Source organism: Chenopodium quinoa, unplaced genomic scaffold, assembly GCF_001683475.1.
Source record: "Chenopodium quinoa cultivar QQ74 unplaced genomic scaffold, ASM168347v1, whole genome shotgun sequence".
NCBI lineage: Eukaryota > Viridiplantae > Streptophyta > Magnoliopsida > Caryophyllales > Amaranthaceae > Chenopodium > Chenopodium quinoa.
The window spans coordinates 5,585,213-5,610,192 of NW_018744080.1; the positions used below are offsets into that span (position 1 = coordinate 5,585,213).

The following is a 24,980-nucleotide window of genomic DNA, read 5'->3' on the forward strand; positions in this document are numbered from 1 at the left end:
TTGGTTAGGGTTAGTAGACCAACGACCTACTTCCACCCTCGATCAGCGACATCGGGCCCACTCCCACATTCATTGAGCATCAAACGGTTGCGCGAAATGTGAGCACTCCATGTCTTAGTGCTAGGCACTTAGACACTTTGGACTACGTATTTTTGCTAAAAAATTGTCATTTTAATTATTTTATTAATTTAATTTGTTTAAATTATTTTATTAAATTTTTGAGGCTAGGCCTCGGTTTTGAGCGGCATTGGCAAAATTTATTTTGACAAATTTTGGGAATTACCAGCTTAATTAATTGGATTAATTAAGTTGGATGCGGAATTTAGTGGGAGCTTTAAATGTTAATTGCTCTTATTTACATAACCGGTTAAAACAACTTTGACTAGTTTTAATTAGGCGTGTTAATTGTATTAACCACCTAGATTAGTTACTAGTTCACGCGTGTTTATGCATTATTACTTGTTTATCGTTGTAAAATGCATGGGACATTCACAAATAGTGAATGGATGAATGGAATGTATATTCTCTCACACGTTTTATGAAATGGCAACTAGTGGGGCCCGTTAGGATAGAAAATACGGAGTGCGATCCGTGATGTATTTTTGTAAATCTAAATACGGTTTGCGTACCATTGAGTATTTTTTGTACCTTAATTTTTAGATTATTCCTAATCGTAGATACTAGTAGTTGCATTTAATTATGGTCAAGCCTTGAAGATGGATGTTCTTGGAAGACGTAGCCATGAAAGTTGCAATGAAGACCTTTTGAAGATTTGAAGATCTCAAGGGGTCATGCTAGTTACCAAATGCATCTATATTTATGTTCTTCGATATATATATATATATATTTATGTATATGAATTATATGGTAGATGCATGTTTAGGATTTCGAATATTGTGATGATTAATTAAGTTCACTTAAATCAACCAACATAGAAACCCTAGGTCCCTAAATATTGAGTAAAAACATGTCATTCCAAAACAACACTTACCAGCCGAATGAGGGTAGTGGTGGGCTACGCGAAAGCGAGGCATCACTACCTCTCCTAGGAGCGTAAGGCATATTAGGTATGCAAGTTGGTTTTGATTATAATCAACGATATGAGTGATGGAGTCCTAACATGTCGTGGCAAAGTGAATAAATTGTTGAGAGAGCATTAGATGCAACGATTTATTCAACCAAGAGTGGTTTGAAGCCATTAGAAAATTTCTTACCTTAGGAGATTGAGTGTTAGGACAAGCCAAAGCATGCTTAACCACTCTTTGTTTCTTCGGATTTTGGAATCGACTTATTCTCACCAAATTGGGGACAACTTTAAATGTGTGAATAAGATGTTTTAAATAAGTTTGATTAAAATGCATGAATTCAATCTTATTTAAATTTCATGAATGGTTTTTCATTTCAAAGTTCTTTCAAATGTAGCATCATGTATTCAACTATCGACAACAATCTTATGTTCCCAGAACTTCATTAGAAGTTATCATTTAGCTTGAATTTGGTAAACTTCAAGGAATGGGAAGAGGAACTCCGTTTGACCCTCCGCAATTGCTACCTAGTGCATATCTTGGATACGCCGATCTTGAGTTTCTACTCAAAAGGGATTATGAGCGATATGGCTCATGAGGAGTGGAGTTATGATTGCAAGAGAATCTCTCAACTCATGGCAAAATCCATTCCAGTATAGTGGAAGAAGAAATTCTCCAACTACCTTCTGTATGTACTTCTTAAGGCTCTAGAAGATGTGGTCAATTTGAGGGTAACAAAGAGCGACAAGGGCAACTATTATGGACTCGGGGAAGAAGAGACTAGGTCATTGTCTAACATGAGGATCAAGCCACCGCAAGATGGATGTCTTAGACAGGAAATGCAAGAAGTATGGGCTAGGATCTATAGTGTAAGACTTAGACCCGGGATGCCACTTCAAGCTCATGTGCAAAAGATGACAAGGTTATTTAACCATCTGGAACTGATTGGTAAACCGGTGGAGGATGAGCAAGCGGCTCATATGCTTTTAAGCTCACTCCACTCGGGGTATGTTGCAATAAAGATGCGACTTACCAACAATCGGAATAAATTGTCCTATAAGGAAGTTGTCCAAGAGCTCTAGAAAACCTATTCTTGCAAGCCGGCTACATTTGCTTTGAGGCTCAAGAAAAAGGAGTTCAAAAACAAGGCAAAGATGCGCTGCTTCTATTGTATTAAACAAGGCCATTACAAAAGAGAATGTAGCGTGTATCTGGAAGATGAGGCAAGAGGAAAGATAGCCTCAATCTCAGGTATCATCCACACACTTGAAAATAAGCAATTTATAAGGTATTAGATACCGGAAAATTGACTCATTTTATGCTCTTATTTCAGGAACGAAATGAGCGGTGTTTTTCAAGTGGTCATGAGTACACAAGTGGAAGATGAAGTAAATCTATCCAAAGAAAGCGTGTAATCTCATGTATTTTTTCTAAATTCTAAAACTTGTTAAGTTTTATCTACCATACTTTGATTTTGCCACGTTGGACGTCATTTTAGACCTTGATCACAAGACCTTTTGTTTAAATGTCTTGTTTATATTTATGGAAATTACACCTCTTTTGTGTTTAGAAATTTTTTTTTATGATAATACCAAAAGAGCTAAGATCATAGAGTCAAACCAAACTTACTTGTGGCATTGTCGTCTTGACCACATTAACATTAAACGCATTAAGAGACTTCTACAAGAAGGTGTTCTTGACTCTTTCAATTTAGGATCGTTTGAGAACTGCGAGGGATGTTTATTAGGCAAGATGATTAAGTTGCCATTCTCCAAGCTGGGAGAAAGGGTATGAGACTTATTAGGTCTAATACACACTGATGTATGTGGACCAATGAGCTCAACCACAAGAAATGGACACCGATATTTTATCACCTTCATAAATCACTATAGTAGATATGGTTACGTCTACCTAATATTGCATAAATCTAAATCGTTTGAAAAGTTCAAAGAATTTCAGAGTGAAGTTGAAAATCAGCTTGGCAAGAAAATTAAAGCCCTTCGATCGGATCGAGGCGGTGAATACTTGAGCCAAGAATTCGATGACCATCTGAAAGAAAAAGGTATACTTTCAGAATTGACACCTCCAGGAACTCCACAATGGAACGGAGTATCTGAAAGGAGAAATCGGACCTTGTTAGTCATGGTGCGATCAACAATGGGTCTTAGTGATCTTCCTATCTCTTTCTGAGGACACGCACTTCTAACTGCGGCACTAAAACTGAACCGTGCACCATCAAAAGCTATAGAAAAGACTCTATATGAATTATGGACAAAGAAACCTCCTAGGTTGTCTTTTCTAAAGATATAGGGATGCGAAGCATATGTCAAGAAATTGATTTTTGACAAACTTAATCTAAAATCTGACAAGGTTTACTTTATGGGCTACCCAAAAGAAACCAAAGGGTATTACTTCTACAACAAATTGGAGAATAAAGTGTTTGTTTCTCGCGATGGTGTCTTTTTGGAGAAGGAACACCTTTCCAAAATGACAAGTGGGAGGATAATCGAACTCGACAAAGTTTTTGAGGATGAGCAACAAAATTAGAATGACAGTCAAAGTGCTCAAACAGCATCTGTTGACGCTGGTCAAAATGATCAAAAATGTGCAAAGTCAAACCGACAATGCAAATGCTCAATCCATTACCCTACGTAGGTCTCAGAGGCTGAGATCTCAACCTTATTGATTAGGGGATTTTGCTCCCACCAATCGGAACGCGCCACGTGGGCCAATCAGGTCCTGCCAAGTGTCCCCCAGTTGGAACTGTCAAGGCTTGCCACGTGGCACGCGCTTATTCGTCCACCTTGGACCTATTATGTCATGACACGTGGCATACTCCATGCCTAATGGAGAAACCGGCCACCCAGGCCCAACTTCCGAGGGAAGCCCAATCAGCCCTAGGTTAACCTAAACCTAGGATTGGCACGTTTCCCAAGGTTATAAATACCTCCCTTAATCCTCATTAAGGGGGGATTACGGAAAAAACACATTAAACACTCTCACCTAGAGAGACCCACTCCCTTTAATTTCCGCATTAATTACTCCTTAATCAAGTACTAACTTGTCCGTTGGAGGCGGAGCTCCCACCACCAGGAGTCTCCGTTATTTTGCAGGTACAGGCGTCCGGTTCCAGTCTCGGAATTGTAACTCTCCCGCAGGACATCAGAAAACCCCGAAACATTTGGCGCCGTCTGTGGGGAGAGTACTTTTGAGATGGCATCCAAGTCTGTACCGACTCTTGAAGAGAGGCGTCCCCTAGACGACCCTCAAGTTCAGTCGGACCACGATACTTAGAGTGAATTTGAAGTTGAAGCTCACACAGCTTCAGACGGGACCCTAAGGGCCCGACGTACCCGTCATACCGAAAGGAGGGAACGGGAACATCTTCATACAGGAAGCGAGCCAGCAGGCGCACCGCCTGTTCGGCAACAGCCGACTGATGGGTCTGCTCCCATCACAAGGAACGAACTTATGACCTTCATGAGGGACTTCAAGGGAGAGATTCAAGAGTTGATCAACAAGAAGCCGCCTGCTCTGGTCAAGGAGCAGTCGGCTAAGAAACCCTCCACTTCACTGAAGAGGAAGCCAGTTCAAGGGCGAGAGGCGACTCCTCATCCTAAATCTAGGAAGCGGGAGCCACCTGCCCTTGATTTCACAAAATTCCGTTTTCCTACAGGAAATAGGAAACCTGTTCGTCATATTCAGGCGGACGGGTCGAAGCAAACATTCACAGATGCTCGGCTACTGCTAGAGCAGAAGAAGAGTGACCGATTGTCAGAGTCGGCCTCTACTTCAAACTTTCAAGACAGTCTGCGAAATGCCTCGATGAGGCAAACTCAGTCGTATCATGAGAGTCAGTCAGGCGGCACCTCCCGTCAGTCCGGCTTTCATAGCGACCAGGCGGTACCAAACTTACCATTTGTGCCGCAACAACAGTATTTTTTGCAGCCACCTCCGTTTGGTGGACCTGCAGCAAAAAACGTCCAACCTATGGACTGGCAGCTACGGTTGCTTAGACTTGGTGAACAGCCGTCGGCCTTCTCCAAGGAAATTACTGAAGCCGCTCAGCCGGCCAAAGTGAAAAATGTATTAGTAAGCGCCTATGACGGCACTACTAACCCAGAAGACCATCTTATGGCCTTCACCAACCTGATGTACCTTCAAGGGTTAGATGATCCCACCTGGTGCAAGTGTTTCCCAGCGACTCTCAAAGGAATCGCACAACAATGGTTCGGCAACCTGCCGACTGGTTGTGTAAATAGCTTCAGGACGCTTGCTTACTTATTCACCTCCAACTTCGCCATGAACATCCCTACAAAGAAGACGACCCTTGATTTAGGAACAATTCAACAGGGCGAGAAGGAGGGGCTTCGTTCTTACATCAGGCGTTTTAACCTGATGAGAATACAGATTCAAGGGTTACCGGATGAGGTAGCCTATACTGACTTTTTCAGAGGTCTCAAGGACGGGTCGACCTTCAAATTTGACTTGGTCCGAAAGAGGGTGGTGACTCTTCAAGAGGCCTTGATTGAAGCGGAAGCCTATATACAGGCGACTGATCTTTGTAGTACGGGAAGACAGTCGGACAGTAAAAGGTCCGACAAAAAAGAAGGACGACAGAAGCAGTCGTCCAACAAAGACGAGAAAAGGAAAGAGGTCTGGGCGGCTGATTCCTCTAAACAGCCGGCCCAGAAAAAGAAAAAAGAATTCAAACCATACTCCCCAAAGTATGCGTTTAACAAGGATAACCAGTTTATCCTAAAAGAAATCAAGGGACGGATCTCAATTGAGAAGCCGGTCCCCATGAAGGGTTCTGCAAACAACCGGAACCAAGATAAATTCTGTGCTTATCATGATGATGTTGGTCATCACACCAATGATTGCATCAGTCTCATGCGGTATCTGGACCGCCTGGCTGAGCAAGGTGATCTTGACACTTATGTCAAGAAATCTACGGGGAACACTTCCTCAAAAAATCAGTCGGCCAAAAAGAAACAACAGGACGACAGCTCCGATACAGATGATGCAGTCGTCTACACCATTGCAGGCGGCTTCTCGGGAGGCGGCCCCACTATTAGGGGCAACAAAGCCAATATCAGGCGTTTAGATGTAAATTCCGTTGACCAAGAACGGCCGTCCAAATATTCATTTCCTGAGATTGTCATCACTGAAGAAGATCTAGGAGGGGTAAGAAGGCCCCATGACGACCCTATCGTTATTGAATGTAAAGTGGCCAACCAGAGAGTTGGCCGAATCCTCATAGATACCGGAAGCTCCTTAGATCTCATCAGTAGCAAATGTCTGTCCAAACTAAAATATCAGACTGATTGCATACATCCGCCTCCCACCCTTTAGTAGGGTTTGGAGGAGCAGTCGTCCACCCAGTGGGACGAGTGGATTTACCCATCCGTCTGGGCGAAAAAGGGGAAGGACGACACATGGTAGTTCGTTTCCTGGTAGTAGAAGAACTCTCGGCTTACCACATGATTCTGGGACGACCAACCCTGAATAATTCCAAGGCTGTTATAATCCCATCTCTTATGTTGCTCAAGTTTGAGAGGGATAATGGAACAGTCGGCTCCCTAAGGGGAGATCAGAGGATGGCCCGAGAGTGCTATCTCTCGGATGTCAAGCCCACTGTTATGGCCACTGGGTCAAGTGGTGAAAAAACAGACCTTGACAATGTCAAGAAGAGTGCGCTTGTTCAAGAAGCAGGCGGCAAGAAGAGAAAGGCATCCCAGACAGGGGCCGCAAGAAAAGAAAGAAAATAGCAATCATTGGCAGAGGAGCGGTCGGATGAGTTCCGCCCTCAGCCGGCTGGTGAGCATACGGACCTGATCTTAGACGACTCACGTCCTGATCGAACAGTCAAAGTTGGGACGACTGCTCTGAGAGACCTTGGTTACGACTTTCACAAACTATTGAAAGAATACAAGGACATCTTTGCATTCGAAGTCCATGAAATGCCAGGCATTAGTCCTGATCTGGTGGTACATAAACTGGCCGTGGATCCAAAAAAGAAGCCGGTACGGCAGAAGAAAACGGAACCATGGCAAAGAAAGAAGTCAGGCGGCAGCCGCCGAAGTGAAAAAATTACTTGATGCAGGGTTCATTCGGCAATGTTACTTCCCAGACTGGGTTGCAAATGTGGTGCTTGTTAAAAAGCCGAATGGCACCTGGCGAATGTGTGTAGACTACACAGACTTAAACAAGGCGTGCCCCAAAGACAGTTACCCTCTGCCTAAAATTGATAATCTGGTCGACTCAACAGCCGGCCATGATTTGATGAGCTTTATGGACGCCTACTCTGGTTTCCATCAAATTCCTTTATGGAAGAAAGATCAGGAAAAGACGGCCTTCGTCACTGATCAGGGGTTATATTGTTACACGGTCATGCCGTTTGGTCTTAAGAATGCTCCGGCTACCTTCCAGCGAATGATAAACACTGTGTTCTTTGATCAGATTGGGAGAAATGTCGAGGCATACATTGATGATATGATTGTCAAGACTAAACTTCAGAAAGATCATCTGTCGGACCTCCGAGAAACTTTCGCCACACTCAGGCGGCACCATGTCATGCTCAATCCCAAGAAATGTGTATTTGGGGTTGAGTCTGGGGAATTTCTCGGATTCCTTATCAATCAGAGAGGAATAGAGGCGAACCCTGAGAAGGTGCAGGCGGTCATTGACATGCAGTCGCCTCGTACCATCCGAGAGGTTCAGAAGTTAACAGGTTGTCTGGCGACCTTGGGAAGATTTCTAAGCCGATCAGGCGACAAATGCCTATACTTTTTCCAGGCAATTAAGAAAAAGGCAAGGTTTGAATGGGGGCCGGATGCTGAGGCCGCCTTCCAGAAATTGAAAGTTCACTTGCATTCCTTGCCGAGGCTGGTCAGCCCTTTGCCCAAAGAAGTACTCTACATGTACCTGGCCGTCTCTGATCATGCGTTAAGTGCTGTTCTCCTTGCTGAAAGAGACGGCTGTCAGCTCCCGGTCTACTTTGTCAGTCACGTACTGAAAAATGCCGAGTTGAGATATCCCTTAGTGGAGAAATTTGGTCTTGCACTCTTCATGGCTGTTAAAAAATTGAAGCCCTACTTTTTGGCACATGCAGTCGTCGTGTATACAGACCAACCTATCAAGCGGCCACTGACCATCATGGAGTCGTCAGGCCGAATGATCAAATGGGCCATAGAAATTCAGAGCCTCGAAGTTACTTTCGAGCCTAGAAAAGCGGTGAAGGGGCAAGCCTTTGCTGACTTTATTGTTGAGATGACTCGTCCCCCTGACTCTCAAGTTCCAGACCAAGTCTGGAAGGTATATGTGGACGGAAGCTCTACTTCAAATGGTTGTGGAGCAGGCGTCATATGTCAGTCGCCAGAGGGCGACAGGTACGAGTATGCTCTACGCTTCAGTTTTCAGGCCTCAAACAATGAGGCAGAATATGAAGCTTTACTAGCCGGAATCCGCATGTGCAAGGCGGCAGGGGCAAGAAAAATAGACGCCTGTTCCGATTCACAATTGATAGTGAGTAAGTACAATGGCGAATATGAAGCAACCCATCCGGCCATGATCAAGTATTTACAGGCGGTCCGACAAGCAGTCGGCTCCCTTGAGGATTTCCATCTTATCCAAGTGCCTAGATCAGAAAACAACCAGGCGGATGCACTGTCAAAATTAGCATCATCCGCCTCCTCTGATACTCCTCGAACTGTTTTTTGGGAAGTAATGGAGAAGAGAAGCATCGAGGAAGACCCTATTGGAATCCTAAACATAAGCTCAACCTGGATGGATCCAATCAGGGCATATCTGACAAAGGGTACCCTGCCAGATGATCATCAACAGGCGGCAGCACTGAAAAAACGAGCAACCAGTTTTGAAATAATAAAGGGAGAACTTCACAAAAGGGGGTACCTTCAACCCTTCTTAAAGTGTGTTACTCCAGAAAAGGGACGAGAGATACTAGACGATCTTCACTCTGGTTACTTTGCTTCTCATATAGGCGGTAGGACGCTTGCTCAACGAGCAAGGCGTCAGGGCTACTTTTGGCCTACTTTAGAAGCAGATGTAATGGAGATGGTGAAAAAATGTGACAAGTGCCAAAGGTTTGGCAAGCTAATTCACCGTCCGGCTACTGACCTCACTACCATTCATAGCCCACTACCTTTTGCTAAGTGGGGCATGGATATTCTGGGTCCATATACGCCTGCTACAGGCGGAAGGAGGTACATACTTGTTGCCGTCGACTACTTCACTAAATGGGTAGAGGCGGAGGCTGTAAAGGGAATCAAGACGAAGGATGTAATTTCATTCATTTGGAAAAATGTCATCACTCGGTTCGGGGTTCCCATGTCTATGGTTTTTGATAATGGTCCCCAATTTGAGACGCCTGTTCTCAAAAGCTGGTTGGGTGACAAAGGAATTGCACACTACTTTGCATCTGTCGGCCGTCCACAAGCAAACGGCCAGGTAGAAGCCTTTAATAAAATCATCTCAGACGGTCTCAAGAAAAAGATTGAACGAGCAGGCGGCCTATGGGCGGATGAATTACCACATGTTCTCTGGGCCATTAGGACGACTGAAAAAGGGGCGACTGGAGAAACTCCATTCCTCCTAACTTATGGTGCGGAAGCTGTTCTTCCAATAGAACACTACGAGCCGACTCTTCGAGTAATGCTATATGACGAAGAGGCAAACTGGGAAGCCATGCGCCTGGCATTAGACTCACTTCCTGAGAGGAGGGGCAATGCTGTCTTGCGCCATGAAATTTACCGCCTGAGAATGACTAGATCATACAACAAAAAAGTACACAGGCGTCCACTCAAAGTGGGGGACTTTGTACTTAGAAAAATGGAAGCAGTTGGTAGGGCTAATGAGTCTGGCAAACTAACTCCCAACTGGGAAGGACCCTACCGAATCTGTGAAGAGGTCAGGGACGGTACCTACCGTCTGGAAACACCAGACGGACGACCGTTGCCTCGAACTTGGAATGTAGACAATCTTAAGAAATATTTCTTTTGAATGATGTAAATAGTCAAGGGCTACTTAATAAAAGTTTGCACTTAATGATCAATTTTGTACTAAGAGGGGCATGCCTGCTGAAAAACAGTCGGCTACTCTCCATGTTTAATTTTTATTTAAGAGGGGCATGCCGTCTGTACCTTTACAGTCGGCTACTCTCCATTGAGTATTTCACTCTATCTTCAGAGGGGCATGTCGTCTGTACCTTTACAGTCGGCTACTCTCCATTGAGTATTTTACTCACAATAGGGGCATGTCGTCTAGACATATAGTCGGCTACTCTCCATAAGAAGATGGCCGACTGGTTCCAAACACATAGCCACCCCCCTAATACTTAGCTAAAAAGATTAGGGCCAGGCCGACCCTGTGCCTAACAGGCGGCTACCCTCCTTTTACTTAGCACCTACGTTCACCAAGAACTTACCAAGGCCACAGGCCGAATGATCAGACCAGGCGCCAAGCCAACTGATCAAATCTACAAAACTAATACGACCTGTCCCAACATCATAGCAGGCGTCCGGCGGCATCCCTCCGGATGAAATTCGTCTCAGAGAGCAGCTCCCTTTTGGGTGGAACATTGTTCTATAAACTAATTACACGGCACCTATACGACTGCCCCCAAGGGCAACCACGTAGCCGTTTTTGAGACAAGGATAACTCTATCACTAACCAAACCAGTGGTAGCAGTTGACATCTGAGTCAGATGACCGCCTGTATTACTTGGGATAAATGCAGGGGGTACCTCTTCAGTTAATAGCCAACAAACATTGGCGAATCAAGGGTCTAGCCGGCCTCCGCCGCCTGGTACCTCTACTTCTCAAGAAAGAGTGACGGCCACTGAGTAACACCAACGTTAACTCATAGTCACTCCCTCAAACTTGGTATGGAACCTAAAAGGTTTGAGTAGACCGCCTGTTTTTCGCAAACAGGGGCTCTCAACCACTACTCCTGCTAGGTTAACAACTTGTGAGTTAAAAGCCAACAAACATTGGCGAATAAAGGGGAACAACCGGTACCCACCGCTTGATACCTCTACTACTCAGTTCCTTGGCAACTAAGTAACAATCATGTTCACTTGGTCAGACCACTTTCCTACTTGGTTAAATTTACAAATGACAGGACCGCCTGCCTAAAAAGGATCCAGTCTTTAAAATAGTTCGAATACCGATTGGATAAATGGCCGACTGATCGTCTATCCTGGAAACAGACAACCAGTCGTCCAGGGGCATAGGCGGCGTGACTAACTATCCGTACCTGTCTTCAACTATCGGCCATGTAAAACAGTCGGTCTAGTGAACAATTAGATATTAAAATATTCAATACTTAGACAAATTTGAATCAAAACAAAAATTCATTAAAAGGAAGCCGGTCATTAAAGACCGGCAAAATATTCAGAGCCCCGGCCCCCTGGCCGGGTAAATACAAAACAAACGGCACGCAGGCCGTGGAAAGAATACATAAAGCTTAAGAATGGGGCAGATCTTCAATATTAGCAGCTGCCGCCTGGTCAGCACTCTTCTTGCTGGACTCGGCTTCAGCTGCATCCTTTTTTGATGCATTACCCCCAAGAGGCACAAGCGCCACTACCGGCTCCTCCTCCTCTAACGCTTCCTCCAACGCCTCTTCCTCAGCAGCCGCCAGGATCTCTTGATTATATGTATTAGAACACTGGCGGTACGTTTTTTCCCATGAGGCAAAGTCGGCATTGGGGAAGAGGCGGCCCCAAGTCATGCGCTGGATTTGAGCGGAGTCTTCCATCATCTCCCGGACCAGCTCTTTCTTCTCTTGCTCGGCCTTTTCCGAGAGCTCCTGAGTAAGACTCCTCTCCTGGGTCACCAGGCGTTCCTTTACGTTGGCCAAGGATTTCTCCAAGGCTTCGTATGAGTACATCTTTAGGCGAAGAGGTTTCAGCTCGGCCTTGAGATTTGTGATGGTCGCCTCCAGCTCGCCATTCCTCTTCTGGGCCGCCTCTAACTGAGCCCGAACAGTGGCGGTAGCCTGCGCCTGATAATAAAGAATATCAATGGTCAGAACTTCATTTTGGGCAATTTGAAACATTGCCTTATCACAGTCAGAGGCGGCCATAGCTTTTGCAGCCTTTACCTCTTTGTTCTTCCGGTCAAGCGGCTTGCGAAGGCCGTTCACTCGGAGCAGGGCCTAAGTACAAAGGAACAGGCGTCAGTTTCCAAACAAAAAGAAAACAGGCGTCCTGGAATTCAAATACTCAAAAATATGCTAAGTATACCTCAGCAAGGACCCCTGCAATCCCGTCTAGGTCAAGGGTGCCGACACCCCTGACCGCCTCCCTTTCAGCTGGAGGAACGGCCCTGATCATAGACTTGGCCACCTCTACCAAGTCAGGCTCCTGAGGGCCGGCTGCATCAAGCATAAACAAACGGATTAGACCTAGTAAAAAAGGGAGCAAGTCTAAAATTTACAAGGACAACTTCATACTTCTAGGCGGCCCAGTTGGAGTTTTAGAAGAAGTGGTCGGCTGTTTCTCAGCCGCCACCTATTTCCTGGCAGAACCAAGAGAGCTCGCAACAGTCGTCCTCCGGGCCTTGGGGTCCGGCTGTTGGGAAGATGAAGCTCTCGGAGCACCCGTCTAAAAAAGAAGAAAAAAAAGTCAGTATATGCATAAACACAACTCCAAAAAGAGGGTGAAAGGTTCGAAGCTCACCAAGGGTGCCCCCTTCTTGGGGGAGTCGGTTGAAGCTTGTTGCATGATGGAGGCCCGCAACATGGCCGCCGCAGTCTTGGAGGCGGTAATTTTGCTCATGGCGTCAGCTGCAAAAACAAACATCAAAGTTAATAAAAGTCATAACAAGAAATGTATGGAACAACAGAGTATTCGACAGGCCGACTACCTCTTGAGCACCGACTGCTGAGGCCACAGGCGGCCAAAAAGTACTCGTCGTAGAGCCATTTGAAGCTCGGGACGCAGTGCAGGGGTACTTGCTCTCGTACCCCTGAAGTAGAGTCGACCCTCGACTCTACTTTAAAGAGTCCTTTATCAAGGATCTCTTTCTTAGCCTTGGGGGGAACAGGCGGCATGCTACGGCCGCCTGCAAGAAGGGGCGGATTCCTGTTCCACCTATTGAAGCGCTTGTTCAGCTCAGTGTCTGAACTCTCAATGATGAGGAAGGTGCTCCGCCAGTCCTTCCACTTGTTTGCTTTACCTCTCGTCATGAGGTAGCCCCTGTGGCTTGTCAATTGATACCAGCCGGTACCGCCTGCCTTAGGGGTCCGCCTGAGATAGTTCATATGGGCTAAAGCCTCGAAGCTCGGCTCCACCCCGTGCAGTTCGCACCCGGCCACATAGCCGAGTACGTTGACCCAGGAGTTTGGGGCTAACTGCCATAACCCCAACTCATACCCATCCAAGATCCGCTGAACAGCCGGATGTAATGGGAAGCGCAGCCCTGCCTTGATGGCCGCCTCGTAGCAGCCAAAGCAGGCGCTATCATAACTGGTACCAGCCGGCCAGACGACTGTGTCTTCTGGATCCGGCACAAACACTAAAAAGTCGGGGCCCATTGTGTGGTTTGCGATAAAGCTCTCCACTTTCTCTTGCATGACTGTGATCCGGCCCCGAGGTACCGTGCAGTAGTAGGGGGTATTTTGCTCTTGGTAAGAGGCGGATGGCTCCGCCCAATTGTCCCCCTTCTCAACTGCGTGAGAAAGCCTCGCCTCTTGCAGGCGGCTGTTTTTCTCTTCTGTGTCCAGAGAAGCATGGCCAGAAGAGCTAGACTCGGAATCGCCCTCAGACGAGTCCGAAGAGGATGACTCCTCCCCTCTCCCGGAGGGGCCCGCCTCCTCTCTTTGAAAAGGAGCAGAATTGTTAACTGTTAAATGGGAAGGGGTCACTATGACTCCTCCCTCAGAATTGCCGGCTTTTAGGCCGCCTTGTTTCACTTCCACATCTGGCGCCTGGTCAGATGTTTCACTAAGCGGCACCCTGTGGGAGGAGCCGTCTGAGTTTGAGATCCTAGCAGTCTTTTTCGTTCTGGCCATCCTGCTCTGCATAGACACAGATACAGTCGGACTTTGTATAAAGGGCAAAGATGGGTCCGGAAAAGGGCAGGCGGCACTCCTAGTCCTAGATTCAGCCGTCCCCGGTGACCGGCTGATCACTAACCTAGGTCGTGTCGTGTGCTTCCGTGGTGCCATTTCAAAAAATTAAAAGAAAATTAAGAGTAAGAGAACCGACAATTACCTGAACGAGTGACGATTGATGAAGTGCTGGAAATCCTGTGCAGTCGGCTTGTCAGAACAGGCGGTAGGCAGAAAAGGTCCAAAATGTCAGAGCAAGTTCAGGGGTCCGAATGTTCTCTCACAAAGTTCTCAAGTGTGAAAATGACTCAAGACGACTCTCCCTTATATAGGCGAAGTGAGAAGGCGAAGGGTCACTTTCAGAATTCAAAATTTGGGCGGGAAAATCTCTCGGCCTTTCACCGACTGACACCTGTAGCAGGCCGTCGCCTGTTACAGTGCGGCACCTGTCACAGGTAACACGTGACCAGTCACGTGCCACCTGTGAGGGGCAAATGATTAGGGGATTTTGCTCCCACCAATCGGAATGCGCCACGTGGGCCAATCAGGTCCTGCCAAGTGTCCCCCAGTTGGAACTGTCAGGGCTTGCCACGTGGCACGCGCTTATTCGTCCACCTTGGACCTATTATGTCATGACACGTGGCATACTCCATGCCTAATGGAGAAACCGGCCACCCAGGCCCAATTTCCGAGGGAAGCCCAACCGGCCCTAGGTTAACCTAAACCTAGGATTGGCACGTTTCCCAAGGTTATAAATACCTCCCTTAATCCTCATTAAGGGGGAATTACGGAAAAAACACATTAAACACTCTCACCTAGAGAGACCCACTCACTTTAATTTCCGCATTAATTACTCCTTAATCAAGTACTAACTTGTCCGTTGGAGGCGGAGCTCCCACCACCAGGAGTCTCCGTTATTTTGCAGGTACAGGCGTCCGGTTCCAGTCTCGGAATTGTAACTCTCCCGCAGGACATCAGAAAACCCCGAAACACTTATAGATATCTTAGTTTAGAAATAACCGAGATCTCAGAGGACATCCTGATTATGGATTGAGATGAACTGGCAACCTACAAGCAAGCGATGGCAAGAATCGACTCTGCTAAATGGCATGAGGCCATGAGATCTGAAATTGATTCCATGTTTGAAAATCAAGTCTGGGACTTGGTTGACTTACCCGAAGGTTATACACCTATCGGATGTAAGTGGATTTTCAAGATGAAAATCGACAAAGATGGAAATGTATTCATTTACATAGCTATATTGGTGGCAAAAGGTTATAGACAAGTTCATGGTATTGATTACGATGAAAGCTTTTCACCAGTCGCAATGCTTAAATCTTTTCGGATCCTCCTAGCGATTGCTGCATATTATAACTATGAAATATGGCAGATGGACGTCAAAAACTCCTTCTTAAATGGTATTTTGGAAGAAACTGTGTACATGAATATCCTAAAATACCTGAAAAGGAACAAGGATATATTCCTGGTGTATGGTGGTTAAGAGGAGTTAGTTGTTGAAGGTTATACCGACCCGAGCTTCCAGACAGACAGAGACGATTTCAAATCGCTATCTGGATATGTATTCTGTCTAAATGGAGGAGCGTTCAGTTGGAAGAGTGCCAAGCAGAGTACAACTGCAAATTCTACAACTGAAGCCGAGTACTTAGCAGATGCTGAAGCGACTAAGGAGGCCGTTTGGATTCGTAAGTTCATTGGTGAACTTGATGTTGTACCCTCCATAAAGGATCCAATAGTCCTCTATCGTGACAACAATGGAGCTATTGCTCAGGCCAGAGAGCCAAGGGAACATCAGAAAGTCAAACATGTCAAACGGCGATTTCACATGATTTGAGAATGGAAATCAGAAAGTGAAATCAGAATTCGCAAAGTTACACTACTAAAAAATGCACTAATTCTCGACGCCTTGCCTCGACGCTATGAATTGGGTGTCAGTGGAAATTTTGATTTCCGTGTTTTTGCAACGCTTTTCAGCGTCCTCACTTATCATGGACTTTGAAAAGCGTCTATAATATTAACCCCGTGATAAGCAATGTGTTCTAGCCTGCAAACTCAAACAAATTGGGGAAAATGATAAAAACCGCTCCTCCTTTACTCTCCATTCTCTAATAATTAAACCCTAGCCTTTCACTAAAATTCTCTTTTAGGATTTCATCCTTCTCCAAAATCACAATCCTAGCAACAAGTTAAATTGAAAGATGCTCTACGAATTCATCAAATCTGGTAGACTAATTTTTTTTTGGTATTCTTTCATTTCTCTTTAGATTTTCATTTTTAGAATATTTATTTTTATGCTGCTTCATTTTTTTTCCTGATGTTTTTTTTTTATAATTTATCATTGAGGAAGAAGAGATCGATAAAGAAAGCTATGAGTTTGAAGTCGTTTCAATATCAGATGTTAAAAAAAAATTCTGCTATCGAATTTCTACACCCAAACCCAAATGTCGCCAAGCTTATCCGCCCCTTTACTTTCAGGTAATTTCTCTCATCTTTATTACTATCTGTAGTATTTTTATGCAAATATTTGAGTATGTAATTTTGGTTTAAGTAAGTTTGTTTTGATAATTTGGGAATTTTGTTATTAATTGAATCTTTGTAGTCCTAGATCCCTGAGGTGTGGGTTAGTTTGATGCAACATGAAAATGAAAATTAACTTCTAGATAATATTGCCAATATCGTGTCATTAACAAGTTAGAATGTTCTTAATTCTTTGTTATTTAGTGCATGTGATAAAAATTTGGGTCTGTGTTCATACAATGCAATCTTTCTAGTATAGTAGCAGAGAGACACTTAGTGACATCTAATTTATTTATTTTGATTTTGATGGTATGATAAATATATACTAATAGATAGAATTAATGGCTTGGCTCGGTTCTATAGTATACTTAAGCTTAGCGGTTAAAGATCACACTAATAAGCTGCTCTTTCTAAACAAATTATTATGCAATTTATATCCCTTCATTATTATCATTGTGCTTGGTATATATCGAATAAGTGTCTTGTCATCGAGAGAATACAAACATAATCCTTAATTATATTAGTATCTGGTTATATAGAGAATGCTTATATGATATGGTTTAAAAGTGAGGTACCTCTGTTCTATGGCTAGCCTGATGAAGACTAGTTGTGTGCTTGTGTTCCTTAGATCATCATATCTATGTCCTGATTTGCTCGATATATTTTACTCTATTTTATATGCTTTACCATGAGATTGACAGACCTACCTTTTGCCTGTATTCGATGAAAAAGTTGATTGTTCCAAATTATTTGGCATTGATCATGATGATAACGCACATGCTTCATATATATTTGTCTTTTTCTCTCATTTTCCTTTCTAAGGACTCCACACTAAGAGCACTTGTGGAGTAGTCGGATTCGATCCCCTGACCTTTGAATTGTGTGGGATGTTCTAGCCACCTCAGATCCCCCGTGCCTCAACTTTCAAAGTATAATGAAAAGTAGTTCCAAACAAAATATAGAATTTATGTTCCTCTTAAGAAATATGTTTCAAGGGTATAATCTAACAAACACTATTTTGCTATGCAATTGACATCCTCTTATTCTCTTTATATTCTACTCTCTCAGCTCTTAATTTATTTCATCACTCGGGTTTAATAAAGTATTGCAGAGCTTTTGTGTGGGGCATGGGAAGTAAAAATTGTATTATCATAATCTAAAAATTGGGATGGAAAGTGTACCTGCAAAATAACGGAGACTCCTGGGAGCTCCGCCTCCAACGGTCAAGTTAGTACTTGATTAAGGAGTAATTAATGCGGAAATTAAAGTGATTGGGTCTCTCTAGGTGAGAGTGTTTAGTGTAGGTAATCTGCTTTGTTAGCGAGATCAGCCGGTTATTACTGTGTGTAATTAATGTGTTTTTTCCGTTCTCCCCCCTTAATGAGGATTAAGGGAGGTATTTATAACCTTGGGAAACGTGCCCATCCTAGGTTTAGGTTAACCTAGGGCCGGTTGGGCTTCCCTCGGAAATTGGGCCTGGGTGGCCGGTTTCTCCATTAGGCATGGAGTATGCCACATGTCATGACATAACAGGTCCAAGGTGGATGAATAAGCGCGTGCCACGTGGCAAGCCCTGACAGATCCAACTGGGGGACACTTGGCAGGACCTGATTGGTCCACGTGGCGCATTCCGATTGGAGGCGCAAAATCTCCTAATCAGAAAGTATTATTATATTACATAAAATGAGGGCAAGATGGTACAAACATTAGTGTATGTAAGTAATGTAACAGTGGGGCAAGTGGATACATGAAGTGTAAGAAAAATAATAAAGTTGTGTCCTATCCGTAGTTGGAATTAATGCAATTATTAAGAAATGGCTAGGAGGAGAGAGTGAGAGGGAGAGAGAATATAGCCTACTAGTTTCTGATTGGCTGAAGGAGTCCATATATAGATGATTCAAGTTTTGCTCAATCTATTTGATAGTGGTACAATTGTGTAACAGTTTCTAAAATATTTTGTAGTTCCTCTCTATAGTGATTAAATGAAAAAAGGATTGAATAAGAATTTCAACATATGATCACTATGAGTCTGTGATTTCGTGTAGAACAAAGTGGATTCATAAACTACCACTAAACATATCTTCAAGTAAACTTATATAAGGTCCAGTGTTTCTACTACAATGGGCCATATCAACACATACCTAGTAATATGTGAATAATACTTGTAAATGGAATTGAGATTCTTCTGCTGATGTATCAATCTACATATTTCATTACTTTAGACGGTAGACCTTTTGGCTCAGACTTTTACACTCATCTATACTATAGTTTTTTATTACGTATATTAACATGCCTTCAGTCTTGTCTGTATTTTTTTTTACTATACATGCTTTTACGTCTAAACTGATGTAACATTGACAATATAGTTGTTACTTTATCATTCATATATTGCAAAATATATTGTGGTGTTGTTGCTGTGAAGCACATATGATTGTTGTCCATGAATTTTCTAGACTCTTCCTTGTGTGAAGTCATTACAAGTTGTACTTACATTCAATGTTGACTTGTTTACAATGTGTTGGTGACAGATGAGATGGAAGAACGAATTATTGTATCATGAGAAGACAATTGGTTCTCTTTTGGGTTGGTGCTTGTAACCCGAGCAAAAAGGATTTCTTATTATCTCAGTCCTGAGACTAACTGGATTTCGTTGTTTGTGGAATGTGCAGGTATTAATGTGGGGCATCAGTTTTATTCTCGAGCTGAGATGACTACAGAAGGATTTCATAGTCATTGGCTGAATGGGATTGATTATATTGGACAATCTAAAGGAAAAAAGGTGAGTTAGTTAAGATGAGATTTAATGGATAGATTGGTCATAATTTTATTGAATCTGTTCATTTGCAGCTGCTGTTTTCAGCTGTATTTTGCTTTGATGGATTGTCATGGTTTGTATTTAAGTCTTACTTTAAATAAGAAGTGGAAAATTTCACTAAATTGTGACTAAAAATGCTTATTACTTTCTCTAATTTGTAATATTTCAGGAAATTGAATTTATTTCCTAGAGGAGAGGCTAAAGATAGTAAATGCCTCTCATTATTTCTGCACCAAGACAATAGTTTTGGGCTAACTGATGGTAACAAACTGTATGTTGAATTTATTCTTTACTTGAAGAATCAACGCCAAGGAAAAGACGACTATCACAGTAAGATAACTTCTAAGTTTTAACACGTGACATCTTATTTCTTATTTTTAAAAATTAGCTAGTGTCCTATGGAATTTATAATTTTATTTATTTATTCAAGCTCAAACGATTGGGGCGGGCTACCCATTCTTTCATTCTCTCAGTGACCTACATGATACTTCAAAAAACTACCTAGTAGACGATACCATAATTATTAAAGTTCGTATTCAGAAGATGATTTTGGTGAAAGATAATATGGCTTCTGTCTAGCAGAATTGATGTATGTCCAATAAAAAACAATTATGTGATTCAATGTACAAAGAAATTGATGCAAGCATGTCACATGTACAACATTCCAGGCCATGAAACTTGACGTATGCATTTAGATTATTGTTTTGAATTCATTCATATAAAGTTAATCTTCTCGTACTAGCTAAGTAGTTTCAACATTTTCGGGTTTATTGTTGATGAGGTGCATCAAGACGTGAACATGATGACCTATGATCACTTTATTTATTTCAAGCTAATATATCGTATACTTCCTTGTTAATACTAGAAATATCCAAAAACGAGTGGTTGCTTTCATTAACCAAAACAACCTGTTTTAATTTTAAATAGTGTGCCTCATGTCCACTCTTTGCATCTAGACTCGAGCTCCCCAATCGCCTTATTGTGCCATGTGTATGTCTTTTCAAACAAGGCCATAGCATGCAAAGATTGGCATTGATATGATTGCCAAATTAGCTGATCGTGCCAAAGTTGTTGATACTCTCAAAGACCTTGCATATAAGGTTATGCTCAATTTGTACTTTCTTCCTATTTGATAAGAGAATGATCTGTGTTTTTGTTTACAGGTGGTTCTTATCTGGACCTTGGCCACTTTCTCTTCTGCATCAATTTTGTGATTGAATTGTTTTCCTCATGCATTTTAGGTAGTGTAAAAGAGTTCTTCATGATATAGCTTAAACATGTATACATGTGCATTGCTATGATTTGGGCAAATATATTATGTTGGGCTGGTTAAAAATTGCAGAAAATGGTTAAGTGGTCTGGCACTGCTTGTTGGCATATTTGCATAACTATAAAGTTATGCAGTTACAAGCATTTGGCATAATACCTTGACTGTTTTTATTTAATACTGTTTGTCCTCTAGCTAAATTACCATATTAGTGAATTTAATAAAAAGTAGCCTGCAATTTCCCCAAGACCGTTGCTGCTAATGGTAATGTTTGTGTGTTGCCATGTGTTGTTTGTTGTTTCTGTCCTCTTCTCCTGCGGTATGTCAGAATGTGTGGAGGCGGTGGTGAGTGTATTGCAGAATTAAGATCTAAAGTTCAGAACTGAAAATTAGATGTAAAATAATAGCTGAAATTTAAAATGCTTGTGTGTGTGTGTGAAATTAGAGCTTGTGTGTATGTGTATAAGCGTCGATTATCCTTTTTATTAGCTTTTTCGTTGTTTATCTTTACTTATATACTTGTTGAACCTCATTTAAATTGTTTTATCTTATTCTTTGATATTTATCATGGTATAATCATGGTGCTTCATTATACTTGGTTTATACAAAGACTTTTTTTAGTTTCTATTGTGGACTAGTTCTTAATATGCTCTAAATGTTATAGTTTACTCAGCATGGTTTAAATACATTGGTCTTTTCATTGTTGTTTAAATACAACATGTTGAATGTTGAGCCTATATTGTGTAATCTGTGAGGCCGAGGAGGAATCTGTGATCCACGCAGCTTTTGATTGCTCTACAGCAAAGGATATTTGGGTAGCCAGTCCTTTTTTTGCTCAAATTCAGTAGGTCCTGGCTTTCAGCTTTATTGAGAGGCTGCTATGGCTCTTAGAAAATGTTTCAAGACCTTAACTAGTTACGATTGCCACGCTAGCTTGGCTTAATATGTCCACCTTTGAGTAGAATTCATTTATTGACGTTGAGGTTGCCAGGAGGTTCGTGAGTATGGTGCGTGAAAGTAATGAGTATGCTAGAAATGTTGCTAGCAGACCCAGCCAAATCTGCCCACCAGTCAGTTCGTGGAGCTGCCCAATTCAGGGAAGGGTTAAGGTAAATTGTGATGCCCTTTGGGTGTTAAAACTGTCTTGGGGGCTGTGATCAGAAATGATCAAGAGACTATTGTTGTGCTGCAGTGAGGCAGGAGGGTGGGAGGGATGTAGAGTGTGCAAAAGCTGCCTGTCAATATGGTCTGCTTGTGGCGAAGAGGTTGGGATACTCTGATGTTCATCTTGAAAGTGATGCCTTGAATGTGGTGAATGTTGTCCGAAACAATGCCAAAGGATTTTCCCTTGTGTTTCTCCTATATGATGATATTTGAAGGTGTTGACACCCATTTGTGTCTCCCCAAAACCAAACCCGGTGATGAGTACCTTTCACGTCGAATCGTAATCGAATAAAGTGAAAGTGTGGAAAGTCTAGTGTTGTAGATAGTGTGAATAAAAGATTGTTTTTGAGGAAAATACAATTTTATCCTCCTCTACGGCTAAATTTTATCTGAATTTAGAAAACGCGTAAGAAAACTTATTAGCGCTTAACGCCAGCATTAGCGCCAGGCGCTAAGCGGTAGCATTAGCGTCTGGCGCTAATTTCGTTTTTTCACGTCAGAACTTTGGTTTATTTTTCTATCTTTTTTGCTGATTTTCTCTATAAATAGCCTCTTAAAATCTCCGTTTTCAACCATCTACAATCTACAATCATCAACTCTCTAGTTTTCTAATTCACTCTAAGGCTAAAGCTTTCTTTCTCACTTTTTTAAACCAACCTTCATACAAAATTCCGCATTCACAAGACCTGGAAACACCTAACATAGTTCGAAGTTGCCTTCGACCTAGACGTGAAAGGTTTTAATTTCAGAGGGTTTTGTCCCAAATCTCTATTTCAATTATTTAATTTAATTGTTTGATTATTATTTTTCTTGAAGTTACTAACGTGTGTATTTTGTTATTAGAAAAAGGTACGAGACATCTAAGTAAGTGTTTTAATTGATTTTATTGTTATTATGATGTAGAAATCATGCTTAGGTTGTTATTATGATTCCAAGCGTCATGTTAGGGCATTTTGATCTTCATAGTATCATGTTTAGGGTAACAACTAAAAAATCCTAATATCAAGTATGATTAAAAGTAAGATGCATTTTATATTCTTCCAAATATTTATGATTGTTAGTATCATGTTAGGGTTAAAACTTTGATTTTAAATGTTTAGTGACATGCTAGGGTTTGTTATTAATCTTGTTAGTATCATGCCCTAATATCTTGCTATTATTATTATGCTTTAACATGATTATGATTATTTTTATGATTTATGATTATAATTGTCATAATTATTGTTATGATGATTATTATACTTATTATTATTATTATTATTATTATTATTATTATTATTATTATTATTTTAATTATTATGATTATGATTATGGTTATTTTTATTATTATGATTATTATGTTGCTTGATATTTATTGTTATTGCTTGATCATATCTTTTATGAATATTTAAAGGGATTTGGTACTTGTAATCACGCTTAATAAGATAATTAATAATTTTATTTAGGGTTAATACGATTATAATTCAAGTTATCGCCAATAATAGTTTTTCTGCGCATTAATATTAAACCAACATAGAAAAATAGGTTTAGGGGTAATCCTATTGATTGTATGTTAGTCAGAAAGCGCTCATGAATACGATCTAAATAAAGTAGAGGCCTATTATTAGGGCATGTTCAATATCTTTTAGGTTGGATTTGTACCTTCATCCCCGAACTACCAGTCATGGTTCCAGACCTATTGGAGTTGACGATCTCCTGGAACGTTAAGGGGTGTAACCTTCACCCTGTGAACGGTTTACAAGTTCCTAAAACTTTTTGGCGACTCTTTTGCTCTATCTTCCTTCACTTTGGACGCCACCGTACTTTAGTGTATGATCACAGTGGGGTTCAAGCTAGGTATAATGTTTGAAATATTCCCTACAGTTATTGGCGACTCCGCTGGGGACGATTTCTATATTAATTCCTAAAATTTATTTTGGCAATGATTTAAAATGAGTGGATGAGACTCGAAAAGTTATAAGTATTTCATGTGCGTAATTTTGATTAACATTATTGTCATATGCATAAAAAAAAAGATCTTATTGAAAAGACCATCCGTATTGAGTTAAAACATAGGATTTTTACACGTAGGAAATTTGAGGAATATCTTTCACAACTAGGATCGAAATAATGCTGCGCAAAACTAGAAAATTTTATCGAGCACAGAAAGCTACTGAGGCATGTAGGAACTAGCGTCAGCGAACAAAGATTAGCGCCAACATTTTGACGTTAGCGCAAGGCGACAGCTTCTGTCGCTAGGAGCTAAAGCCAAAAGAAGGCACTGGACTCTGTTTGCTGGCGCCAAGTTCTTCCAATACCGAGCCAGAAATATGCGTTATAATTTTGACCAATTTTTAGCACTATTTGCTCGATCCTACTTCCTGATTGAGTTTTTCTCACTTTTCTGAAACCCATATGTGTTCTATATATGGACATAACCCTCTGGGAATTCATGCTCCATCTACCTGATTGAACGCTCTGAGCAACAAAGGGTACATCCGAGAATGTTGAATTTACCAAACCATAGAAGCGAGTTTTTCTAAACTCGCGGTGTCCCAACCACTCGCGCCAACCCTTCACGGTTGGGCTTCTGCGCGGTGCATCGGACACCATGGACCCTTTATTAACTAACCCATATCCCAAATTTTAGAGAACTAGGGCCATGGTTAGGTTGAAAACTCATTGCATCATGTTGTGCCTACTTGACTAATTGTGTATTATTTGTTGTGCATACTTTATGTGCTTTTCTCAACCGTTTGCTTGACTTGTGCTAAGATTAAATAAACTGATTTATGACTAAAAATAACTTTGCCTAACTAATTAATTAATTTATTTGACTAAATAAAGTTTAATATTTAATCAGAGTTGACTTAGTACGACTTTAGGCATACACTGTAAAGTAATTATACCGGAAATAGTTTTAGATTGACGCTCCAGCAATGGCCCCAAAATTTGAACTGTAGCGCCACTCTGTGGAGTGTAGCGCCTGGCGACAGTCCTGTCGTCTGGCGCTACACTACAAAGGAGGCGCCAGTCCTGTTGTTTTGGCGACAGTTCAGTTTATCGCTCGAGTCATAAATTTATGTCTAATTGAGCAGTTTTCTAGTCGATTCGGTTAATT

General features: G+C 42.0%; 1 protein-coding gene across 2 annotated transcripts; it reads left to right on the top strand.

The window, feature by feature from the left end:
- The first annotated feature begins 16,141 nt into the window (after positions 1-16,141).
- On the top strand, positions 16,142-22,321 carry LOC110691592. 2 transcript variants are annotated; one of them, XM_021868537.1, is made up of 5 exons: positions 16,142-16,340; positions 16,465-16,592; positions 19,163-19,217; positions 19,304-19,413; positions 19,619-22,321. In XM_021868537.1, exons 1-5 carry the CDS (start codon positions 16,316-16,318, stop codon positions 19,637-19,639), a joined length of 339 nt encoding a protein of 112 aa, XP_021724229.1. In that variant the 5' UTR covers positions 16,142-16,315; the 3' UTR covers positions 19,640-22,321. The 2 variants fall into 2 exon arrangements, with proteins under 2 accessions (XP_021724229.1, XP_021724230.1); XM_021868538.1 differs by having other exon boundaries at positions 16,468-16,592.
- Positions 22,322-24,980: the final 2,659 nt, after the last annotated feature.

Excerpts from the sequence above, each read along its gene's own strand:
- LOC110691592 (XM_021868537.1), top strand. The coding sequence starts at position 16,316 with ATGCTCTACGAATTCATCAAATCTG. Across the intron at positions 16,341-16,464 it reads CTACGAATTCATCAAATCTG|AAGAGATCGATAAAGAAAGC; the intron begins GTAGACTAATTT and ends TCATTGAGGAAG. Across the intron at positions 19,218-19,303 it reads GACAATTGGTTCTCTTTTGG|GTATTAATGTGGGGCATCAG; the intron begins GTTGGTGCTTGT and ends TGGAATGTGCAG.